The sequence below is a fragment of the Rhea pennata genome, chromosome 14 (assembly GCF_028389875.1).
Source record: "Rhea pennata isolate bPtePen1 chromosome 14, bPtePen1.pri, whole genome shotgun sequence".
In the NCBI taxonomy this organism is placed as follows: domain Eukaryota; kingdom Metazoa; phylum Chordata; class Aves; order Rheiformes; family Rheidae; genus Rhea; species Rhea pennata.
The window spans coordinates 14,970,720-14,982,271 of NC_084676.1; the positions used below are offsets into that span (position 1 = coordinate 14,970,720).

Consider the following 11,552-nt stretch of genomic DNA (forward strand, 5'->3'; position numbering starts at 1 on the left):
CAGCTGCATTTCATACTTTAGAGACCATTTGCTCCCCACTCTGCCTGGGACTATGGATGAGGCAGCAACACATGATGGCTGTGGTGATCATGTCTTCCCAAGATCAGCTCCTCTGCTGATTACCTCTTACAGAGGTAAGAGCCAAAATATGGGCTGGGAGCTGTGGCAAAGAGCAGTAAAACATAGAAGAAGCTGGTGCATATGGCTGCTTAGCACAGGACAAACCTTCCAGCTCTCCATGAGAATGGGAAGCAAATGCAAAACCTGAGCCAGGTAGCTAGGTAGAGCTGCCACCGCTCTAAAAAGGACAGCAACACACTTCCCAAGGCAACTCACCGTGAAGCAATATGGACACACGCCAGGCCGACACAGGTTCACAATTGTGCTTGAAACCAGTCAAGCATTTTCTTTTTGTTTATTAAAAAACAAACACCAAATAAAAAAAAAAAAAATCAATCCTCTAATGGTTAAAGCATAGATATGGCATTTACACAGCTACATCTATCTTCCGTTGACACCCCCACCCGCCCACGGTAATGTAGACTTATACGCGCTTACATAATATAGAGCGACAGAGACAAACAAACAGGCTTCTAGAGTCTGCAAGAAGGAGCGAGGTGCAGCGAGAGGCCTCCAGCCTGCCTGGGATGCACCAAGCCAAGGGACCCCCCCCCCCCCGCCCCGGCATACGGCTCTTGTGCCACAAGGCGTGGTGCTGTCCCCCACACAGCGAGTCCTGGCTTCGGGGCTGCCTGGGAAGGGTTTTGCTGGTGGTGGGCAAGTGCTTTGGTGATTGTGGGAGGGGAGGGAGGGCAATACATGTAGGAAAACACGTGGCCCTTCCCTCTGGAGCCTTGCAGATCTCAAAGCGCATGGCAAACACCAGCAAACCGAGCCCCCAGGCCACCTTCCTCCTCCTGATGAGGTAGTCAGTGAACTTAGCCTCATTTTACGTGCAAGGTACAGAGAGGAGGTACCTCCTGCCACAGGGCATAAGAGCCTGCTGCAAGCCCTCACTGCTCAGTGTCAGAGGGCCTATGTAGCTACCAAGCAAAAGGGAGAAGTGTTGGACAGCTGAAGGAAACAATTCTATTAGCACAACGGTTCTCAGCATCTTCCTTACTGGGATGCACTGTTCCAGACCAAGGTCCGTTCCCACCTCAAAGACAGCATGGGGCAACCCCCCAGTCTGAGGAGCAGTAGGACAGGGAAGGCATCTGGTGCCTGTGATCCTGTGAAGGATGACCCCACACATACAGTACGTGCTGGGAACTGAGCCTACGTTCTTAGACGAACAAGGAACCAATCCTGTCACGCTTTCAATGAGCCAAATACAGTACTTGTGTCAGCAATATGAAGCACTACCAGTTCTAGTGTTCAGTCTGGGAAGAAAACAGAAATAGTCCTCATTTAGTATGGAAAAACAGAAATAGCATTGTCCCATGTGAGGAAAATTGTGATCAATGAGGTCTGAGATGCAGAAATGAGACAGACACCTCTGAGACCAAAAAGACTGTTTGGCGAAGAGAGAGCAAGGAAGCACTGTCCCAGGAAAAGGGCATATAGCCCCTTCAACTTGCTGTTTGGAACAACCAACAGCAGCTGGTGCAGACGAGGGGTGAGGGACATGGCTCCTTCTCAGTAAAAGCGGGAGCTGAATTTGACTGCTGGCCAACTCTGTCTTAACCCATCCTAAGGGCTGCCTTCATTTCCACAGCAAAAGAGCTTTAATGGAGCAAGAGATGCAAAGAGACAAGGCAGTATTGTTCTCTGAACCCACTGTGCAACTCTCCTGGGAGCACATCAACACCTCTAAGTGCCACATAGGTAACTTTGTTATTGGATCTTGTTGCAAATACATTGCTTATTGGATCTTGTTGCAAATACATTGCTTATTGCCAGATCAGGTGAGTCAGCCCTAACGTGCGATCAGAGAAAACTGTAGGTAGGAGGCAGAAGAATCAGCCAGAGACCTGGGTGCATGAATTCCCATGGCTAAAAATGAACCGTGGGGCTTCCGGATACTAAAATGAACTAGGATGGCTTCTCTGTTTGGTCAAAACAGGGGCTGGGACAAACTGCCCCCATCACCTTCTCAAAATGACCATTTTCATTCTGTACATAGACAGAGATATCTTTAACCACATGTTTTCACGAAAGAAAAAGTAAGATGGAAGCAAATGTTCAGGGAAGTGGACAATACTCCTACAGCACGCAGTGTCTTCCATTCTGCCAGCCTCAAATTAGAGGGAAAACTATAACTGTTTTCAGCAGCAAAACAGCACTTACAGCTGCAATTAGAACAGACAGGGCAGATGGACTTGGTCAACAATAAACCCACAGAAGTGCTGGGTTTAAAGCTCTTCAGATAGAGAAATGTTGTTCTGAATCTGCAAGTAGCCAAGTGCAGACAGGAAGATGGAGCACAAGGGAATGACAGCTGGGCACACTACATTTGTCTTCCTGCTGGGATAAATGCTGCAAGCCTGGATAAATGTTGCAAGATTATGCTTGGCAGGTAGGAGTTTCATGGAAAAAAAAAACAGGTGCAGTTTGACTTGAAGCCCCCAAGCAGACTAACACACAGGATGTAATGAAAGTATTTAGAGTACAGGAAGACAGACAGATGGGGAGACAAACAAGGCATCTCAGAAAATTTAACAAACCAGCACGGTCAGGAAGATGGAGTCAACTAGAAGTTTGTATTCTTCCATGCTATTCCCTTCCCCTCAGCAGAATGAAGAAAAGTAAAATAAGAAAGCATTAGGAAGTGAATTTAACCAGAGAGACAGAGAACACCTGAGCACCAGACACACCTCACAACTGGCTGTCATGAGGAGCTGAACTCCCACGTTCTGGATTGCACTTCATAATATCAGCACCTACTAAAGGACCCACCTCTGGCTGCTGCCTGCCAGCCCTGGGAAGCTCGGTGGGTCACGGGAACAGTCCGTCCCCGGTTAGTCCAACAGGCAGTACAGTCTGCATTGGAAGGAAAGCAAAGCATCATCTTTCCAGGGCTTATAGGGTCACTCCAGTCCTCTGCGCATTGCATAGTATTCTTCAGCTACTGAAGCAAAATACCTCATTTGGTTGTAACACTACAAGGTATAAGTCTGCATAGAGCCCTGGATGAGCACAGAGAGGACCTGTAGTGTGTGTGTGTGTGTGTGTGTGTGTGTGCGCGTGTGTGTTTTTCCCAAGAGGAAGATGTTTAAATTAACACTTGTCATTACAGAACAGAGAAGGACCTTTCTTATGGCATGCGCAGTGGGGAAGCAAGGCACAGACCTTAACTAGAGCATAACTGCTGACCTCCAACGTACATATGTGCTTGTACGTGCACACAGAGCTATAGGGACCTGGCTCTGAACAATCATTTCTCCTTATTTTCTTGTTTCCTGTGACTCTGCTACACACCTGAACTAAGCAATATGATGTATAACATTTAACCATGACCCTGAGTCTCAGGGAGAAGCAAATCATTTTGTGAATACAGACTTCCTTCACTGCTATCAGGCCAAGCTTCATTTCCTCGACCTGCCTCCTGCTATATTTCCTTCGAATTCCCTGTACAGGTGGCAAAAATGCCTATCAAGATATTAATGTCCTCCCCAGCAGGGAGAACCATCTTAGCCACTGTATGCCATGAAGCTTGTTCAGAACAGCACTACATGGCTGGGCTGTTGTACACGGCAAAAGGAGAGAAGTATTTCCAGGGATGTGGGGAGGAGGGAGGGTGAGGGCACACAGACCAGAGGCCTAGCTGCATGTGTTGAGCCTGCTTCTTGCATGCTACCTCAGAAGGGGACAAATTGGAATGTAAGGTAGCTCTCTTTACTTTCTTTTTTTTTTTTTTTTTTTTTTTTGTTTTTAAAGCCAGTCTTATGGCAAGCTATAAATTAATAAGCTATTTAAATACTCAGGTGAGAGAACAAGGAACCTGCAACCATGTAAACAGAGGACAGACTATGGCTTCTTTCTTAGATAATTGGAAGGGATCCAGCCCTCCCAACAAGGCCCACCAGTCAGGACCTTGCAAAACCACCAGCCACTGCTGTTCTTCTCACGAACTTCAAATAAAGTCCCTTCTTTAAAGCTGTTGGTCTCCTCATCACCTTCAAAATCTGCCACTGCCACGTAGAGAGCTTCCTTGGAGATGTCCAGATTGGAGAAGGGGACAGAGGTCTTCTCCTTGGCTTCCCCTCTCTCCACTGGTTTGGATATTACCTTTGGGACTAAGCTGCTTTTCACTTTGGTTTCATCTTGGCTTGAAGCAGACAGGAACGGTTTCGCTTTCGGTGGAACCAGCATGGGCCTGCCAGGTACAGCGGAAGATCTGATTTCAGGCGCTTCCCGTGCTGGGGTTTTCACCTCTGACATGGGGCCAGAGGCAGGACATGCTGTTTTTTTGGGGGGTGGTGGTCTACGAGGTGGTACAACAGGCCGCTGAGGCGGGGGCTCCCTAGGAGTTGGGTAGTCACTCTTTGGCTCAGGGTGAGCTATCTTTGCTGGGCCCAGAGGACATTTGGGCAGTGCTTCTTTTGAGATTTGGCTGTCCAGTTTAGGCAAAGGCTTGCTCTCCACACTTGGTCGCTCCTGAAACCTTCCAGAAGTCTCCGAGGGGATCGTGGTATTACTGAAGGAGTTTTCACTGGCAGCGGTATCCTGCTCAGAGGGTTTCTCTTGGCACTTTGCAGGTCTAAGCTTGCTTCGCAGGCTACAAATGTCCAGTTTATCATCAGCTGGAGGTGGGTCAGCCCGGGGAGCAGCAGCAGGTTTTGGCCTGATCTGAGGTCTTGATTTCAAGAAAGGATTCTGGGTAAGTGGCTCAGGCTTGTCCTCCAAGGGCTCAGTTTTTGGCTTGGTTGGCTTGACAATAGGTCGGAGATTTGGCTTCTTTACTTCCTTGGCCGACACCTTGTGTCCACATTCCAGTCCCATTTCGTTTTTCAGTTGGAACAGTTTGCCTTTCTCCGTTTTCAGCTCTGGCTTTTTGTTGTCCTTTGGGGCTGCTGCCTGCTTCGGTGGGATCATGGGCAAAATCATGCCTGGAGGCTTGGGAGGAGGCCTCTGCCTCTCCATTAACTCGCCTTCTGATTTAATGATTGATTCCTTCCTGGGTGGCAGGCTGGGCTTCTCCTCCACATCACGGTCTGAGATCTCCTCATACCCAGAGGTGAAGGCTATATCTGCACTCTCAGCAGCCTCTTTCCCTTTCCAGTCTTTGGCCCACTTCATACCACAGTCCATACCATTTGGAGGAGCCTCTGGCAGTGGCCTGCACGGTCCAGTGGCTTCTTCATTGGCACTATTTTCCACTGCGGCATCAGCAACCCGGAGCTGGGCCATTTCATTGGGTAATGGAGCCAGGAAGTTTGGTCTGGATGCATTGCTAGTTTTCTTGTATTTATCAATAAAAGTAGCAGGAGCCCAGCCTTCCTTTTCCTCAATCTGAATGTACCACCAGCCACTCAAGTTCTTCTCAATAACCTGCACAAGGAAAGGAAACCTTAGACATGCATGTATCAGCCCTCTCTGCACAGCAGGGGATGCTCAGTATCTCTGAAATAAGATCAGTATGACACAAGGCCTTCATGCTTAGGCCTCCCCCAACCTGGTATCCAAATTCCATGTAATCACAGGGAAAGTCAGTATGAATGCTTTTCATATAGCTGTTACTACTGACTCAGCCCGCAAAGCACACAACTGGCATCCTAAGGAGAGGGAATCCTGCTGATGACCTCTTCTAGGAGAGATGATCCAGGTGCCAGGAGCTGGCACTGGGGCAGACTGGGGGGCAGCTCACTGAAGGAACGACATAATCATGTCAGACATGAATGCTTAGGAGAGCTCTGCTGAGCTGTCACAATCCAGCACTGAAAGACAGGACAGGCTCTCTCAAGACACAGCTCTCTCAAGTACTTGCAGTGGCCACTGCGCGGCACTGTTGCAACAGTCAACCAGCAGCATTCCCACACAGATGAGCAAACTTCTGGTCTCTGTACGCTCCAGAAATGGGACTATGATCTGCTTTCCACTGAGAAGGGGTGACTGGGCAGCAATAAAGGAAAAGCTTTCCTAGGGAGACATAACTTACATGTAGAAAAGCACAATTAGATCTACAATTTGGATTCTGTCAGCAAAACTGTATGCTAGTTAAGCAATTCTGTGAGGGCTTTTAAGTTTAGAACAGGCCTGAATAAGAAACCCTTTACCTCCATTTGTAATATGATTTTAATTTCCATTAGCTCAGTCACACTTGGAGGACAAGAAGTTGCCAGGAGCAGCAAGGACTCCAATGCCTCATGAGCTCATAGAGTTTTTCTTCTGCTCTAGGTGAGCCCCATGATGCTGACAGTCTACAGATGCAATAACATCCACCACTGTGCTCAGTTACCATCCAGATTACAATGGGGGTTCCTCCCTGCCTGAAACAGGATCCCAGGGCCAAGGGGGTCAGGAGTGCTGCTCTCCTGCAAAGGAGATGTAAGAAGAGAAGATGATATTCTTACCTCTACTTTCATTCCTGCCTGGAAGCTGATGCCATCTGGGATGGTGGTCTGGAAGTCAGCTATGGTATAATACTCCTCTTCCACTTGAGGAGGGACAGGAGGTTTAGGCAGGTTCAAACCACGTGGCTATGACAATGAAAACCAAAACCCATCAACTTGTTTCTACGGAAGGTGCAACACAATGTTCACACAGTCTAAAAGCCTGCAGAGAAGCACACTAGCACAGGCCTGGGTGGTCAGCTTAGCCCATGCAGTATTCTAACAGTACAGATCGCCAAATCACTTCCAGGCTGAAAAGGAAATTGTCCAGATTGTCAGATGTATCACTAACAGCAAAGTTACTCTCTCCAGAAAGAGGGAGCTGGCTTGCAACTTTGCACTGGCAAGTTAGCCTTGCAGGACAAACTGACCAAAGGTTCACCTTTGCAAACAGAGGAGTCTTGTGATGGCAGGAAGGTCATATGCCTGCTCTAACCCCGAACAAATGCAGAGACTATGGTACAGGTGTAGAGCCCAAGCTGAGAATAATCAGAGACCAGAGCTCCTTTTCAGTGCTTCTCTCCATCTCCCCCCTGCCATTGCTGTTCTACTTCTGCTGGCAAATGGAATATAAGAACAACAACACTAGCTGAGACCAGAGGTATCTCTAGCTCAGTCTTCTGTCTCCAACAGTGACTGTAAGCAGATGCTTTGAGAAGATCAAGAATGGGGCAATCACACACAATACCACCCTTCTCTGGGTCTCCAGGCCTCCAGGAGGGCTTGGGGCATACTTACTATGGTGAGATCTCTACGAGGAGGGGGTCTCTGCCTCATCTTTGGAGACTCTGTGGAGGAAGAATTTCAGATGCTGTTGAGGTCTGGCTGTGGGTCCCATGCACATTCCCCAAAGACACGTGGAAGAGCAAAGTATGGCAGTCTCCATGTCTCCATGTCCATGTCCATGCTCTAAAAACTGCCTCCTACCCTTTCACTTCCCAGAATGGCAGGGGGAAAGCCTGGGAAGTCAGCCATTTGAGGGCCCTGTCTGCTTGGTATCTACAACATGGGTCACACAGGCCATCTCACTGGAACAGGAGGTAGTTTTGAACCAGCAGATGCCACTGGGATGTGAGGCTGCGGTGACCAGGTGAATTTGCCTTTTCACTGCAGGCCTGACCAGAAGCCCTGACTCTAGTTGTCAGGTTAAAATGCCTCAGTTCCTGAGAGAAGAGCATCTGGAGTCAAATTTGCCGCCCTGGAGGGGGGCAGTGTCCATTACATCTAGTGAGCCCAGCAGATCCCTGGGCAGCACTGCTCACTTGCCTTGCTTGCCTAGGCAACGCCACTTCCAGACCTTGCTGCAAAGCTCATAGTGCCCACAGGGCTTTTGGCTCCCTCACACCTGATTACATTGCCCAGAAGCTCGTAAGGCAGCCTGCACTGAAACTCCAGCCACCAACAATGTCTTCCTGACCGGCCACTTACTGCGTCGAATGTCAGCATTAGGCAGGGGACGGCTGTCAAATCTCCCATCTCTCTGGCTGGCAAGCCCGTCCTTCTCTCGGCTTGCTGCGTTCTGCTGCCGGGAGATGCCATCCAGATCCAAGGCACATGAATGAGCGGAGGAGCCTGACCCCAGCTTCTGTGAAAACAGTTCTCCGTTCCCCTTTTTGAGATAGGAGGCCGGGGCCCAGCCTTCTTGGCCCTGGTACCTGTGACAGTAATAACAGGGGCATCACTGTGCTGCACCCTCAGCACTGCCATCCGTCCACCCTTGCCTCAGGACTCAGATGTCACTAGCCCTTTCCAGAGGGATGATCCACTGTGCTGTGGGGTGGGGGGACCTTGCCGGGGCCAGAGTTCAGGACAAGCATTGACCAAAAGGCCAAATCACCACATGACCTGGGTGAAATGAGTTTGCTCAGACTCAGGCCCCGTTTCTGTCATGTGGGCATCTGGAAAGCTCCAGCAATGACTCATGCTCCCATGCAAGCCAGCCACAGCCAGCAGGCCTGGGGCCGGGAAAGCCATGAGGCCTGGTTTCCTTTTCACCTCAGCAATGGCACAAGTTCAGGAATGAAACACACTGGCAGAGTAAGCGGAGAGGAAATCTAGAGGGTTGCTGCTAGGCCTTACGTACCTGCTTTTTGGATAGAACACAAGCATTCAATCTGCACGGCCTGTCAGCCTGGATCCTTTCCCTGCTCTAAAATCTGCATCGAGTTTAGGAGAATAACCAACTCTGAGACGTGATGGAAAAAACACATCCATGGAGTCTGCCTGCCATGCTGGAGGGTCTCACGCCAGCATCAGGAAAACTCTCCCTGCTGGCCGGGCTGGAGCCATTACACTCAGATGGCACCAGCTGCTGAGCTTGTAATTGCCTTTAGAGCTCTCATGGCAGCTCTCCTCAGTTTAGAAAGTCAATGGACTTTTCTGGGGCCTTGCTGCTGCCAATACCTCAGGTTCAGCATAAGGTTAAGAAAATTGTGGCACATCCTTCCACCCTGCTCAGCTCAGTCCATTTGCTAGACCGCAGACGAGAGAAAACGAGCTTCCAGGCGAAAACAAGCATCAGCTTGGGATGATCAGGCATCTTTGGCTCAGCACACACTGCATACAGCAAACCTGGCCTGGACATGGCCCTTCTCCACAGAAGCTTCCTATAGCAGAGCCAGCAGATCCAGCCTGCCTCAGGGACACTCACTAGATTAGTCAACTGCAACACATGACGTAACATTAATGTTCCCACATTGATTCCCTTTACCCTTCTAGGGCCTGTGATGCTGTGGCACAGTGATATCTCCCCAGTGCAGGAATGAAGGAGGGTTTAAAGATGTTTTAACACATCTAAGATTGGCTGAAGCCCTGAACTTGAGCTAGCTTTAGCATGCAGCGATGGAGAGAACTGAATTCTGATCTCCGCCCTCCCCTATATCCTAGACTTTGGTTTAGATCATATCTCCCCTCCACACTGGGTCACTGCTTTGTATAGCCCCCACTGCAGTCCCTGAAAGAGCAAAGGGTAGGGATGATACCTGATTTTCCACCAGCCTTCCAGGTTCTTCTGGATCACCACCACCACAGCCCCTTTATCCAGGTTTATTTCATCCTGGTCTCTTGCAATGTAGGGGTAAATAACCGTGTACTTCTCCTCTGTTGGAAAGACAGTGCACTTTCATGGACATATTGTTTTATGGAAACCTGGATTCAGTCAAACAACTGTTAAGTGCTTTACATAGACAATAATTGTTGTTGTGATTCGGGTGCAAACACACAGAGATACACGACCATTTGAAGAGAAATGCCAGTGAAATGTTTTTCAGAAACAAACCCAGTTGCGTTGTGAAATGTAAGCTTTGGTAAACTAGTCTGGCCCAAAGAAAAACTGCCCAAAGCAGTTCCTTCCTCTCTCTTAGGGCTGTGTCTGCTCTCGTGTCTAAAGCCCCCAAAGGTATGCAGTCATTCGTAGCCTTGAATCCACTCCTACAGCCTCGTACTGCACAAACAAATCAGGGCTCCTTTCAAAAGCTTCTCTTTTGAGGCTTCCCCCGCCACAGCCAGCCTGAGGATTGCACATGGGTACCCACTTTTTCTCCTCTCATCTCTTACACCTCCCACATACGTCCAGCCTGCGGCCCAAACTCTCGCACCAGGATTTACGCTCTTTGCAGTTCACAAGGACTCTGAATGGGAAGCAGCCCCTGATCCGCATCCACTTTGACCACCACCAGCTTCCCTTACCCTGTTCACATCTCATTCAAGCTTTAACTGCCAGTTGTTTTTTGCCTTCATTCTCCTATATAGTCACTGTTCCAGAAAATGTGCTACTCTGAGCGCTAGAAACCTCATCCTAAATGGCTTCCTGACCCTTTGTCATTTAACATATATGGTTCTTATCTTCCTTCTTTTTAGTCCCAGTTTTTTGGGGGAAAGAAACCATGACCCTCCTCAGCCTGGGCTATCTACAGCAAGCCTCCTTCTCTTCTTACACGTAAGAGTCTCTCCCTCCACCTGCTCTTCATCAAAGTCCTTCCATGCACCCATTTAAGTTTGAATTTATTTTTTGGAATCTTTAAAGCAGAACTGTATGCTATACAGTAAAGAAAATCACATAAATATCAGAAAGTAGCTCCACACATACAGATTTGCTCTCACGAGCTCCAACTGTTCCACAAAGGCAAGTCCTCATGATTGTCTCCATTCAACAGAGAGACAGGAGATTGCTCAAAGCTAAGTGGCTGGCCTGAAGAGTCCTATGTCCTGTCCATCGGTCAGAACCATGGTAAGCAGGGACAAGATGTTTTACCCTTCAATAGGGAGGGGAAACTTCCTAATAGCCCTGTGAACAAGGTATCAGACAAACAGGTTCATCCATCCCTCTATCCTCTCTGGACAAAAAGCCAAGAAAGAAACTGCCTATCCATAAGCAGTGTCACATTAGGGTAAAGGCCATTTTGGGAAAAATCTAACTCCAACCTCCACATCTCTGGGAATTCATATATCCCCATCTCAATTTTCCTGGCTTCATCTTCTTGGAAGAGCATAACCCTCAAGAGACCTAGTATTTCATATTGTAATGGATTCCCCACTCACATTAAGCAAAACCAAGCTGACCCTTCTCCTCCTGGCACCAGATGAAACACCAATAGCCAGGTCCATGGCTCAGAGCAGGAGTTATTCTTGCAGGAACTAAGGCAGCAGTTGCAAGTAGTCTGTATGCATGTGTTGGGGAAAGCAGAAATTCCAGCCTCTAAACCCAGAACAGACAGGCTTCTAAGAGTTAGAAGGAGCTGCCAGTAGAGGAAAGAGAGATGGATATGAGTGGGTCTGATGGAAAGCAGAGGAGCATGTATGGCCCAAGTGACACAAGCAGAGTCCATCACATGCAAAGGAAACAGACATGCAGACAACAAGGCTGCAAGCACAGAACAAGGGCAGCTGAACAAGTCTCCACAAAGTCCACCTGGACCCCATCCACTGGTGTACAAGTCCCCAAGAGTCCGACGGCGGCCAATGTGCCTGGGCAGAGACCAGTATCTCCATGGGACTGGG

General features: G+C 48.7%; 1 protein-coding gene across 5 annotated transcripts in view; it reads right to left on the reverse strand.

Annotated features, from left to right (window-relative positions):
* Positions 1-373: 373 nt before the first annotated feature.
* SH3PXD2B (SH3 and PX domains 2B) overlaps positions 374-11,552 on the reverse strand; it is an 84,480-nt gene continuing 73,301 nt past the window's right edge. For 3 of the 5 annotated variants that reach the window (XM_062587125.1, XM_062587122.1, XM_062587121.1), the window contains 6 exons: positions 11,464-11,547; positions 9,536-9,653; positions 7,983-8,209; positions 7,293-7,342; positions 6,516-6,641; positions 374-5,493 (listed from right to left, as the gene is read on the reverse strand). In XM_062587125.1, the coding sequence (XP_062443109.1) occupies positions 3,970-5,493; positions 6,516-6,641; positions 7,293-7,342; positions 7,983-8,209; positions 9,536-9,653; positions 11,464-11,547 (2,129 nt within the window). In that variant the 3' untranslated portion in view covers positions 374-3,969. The remainder of the gene's footprint in view (positions 5,494-6,515; positions 6,642-7,292; positions 7,343-7,982; positions 8,210-9,535; positions 9,654-11,463; positions 11,548-11,552) is intronic. The other 2 variants (XM_062587124.1, XM_062587123.1) reach the window with 1 other exon arrangement.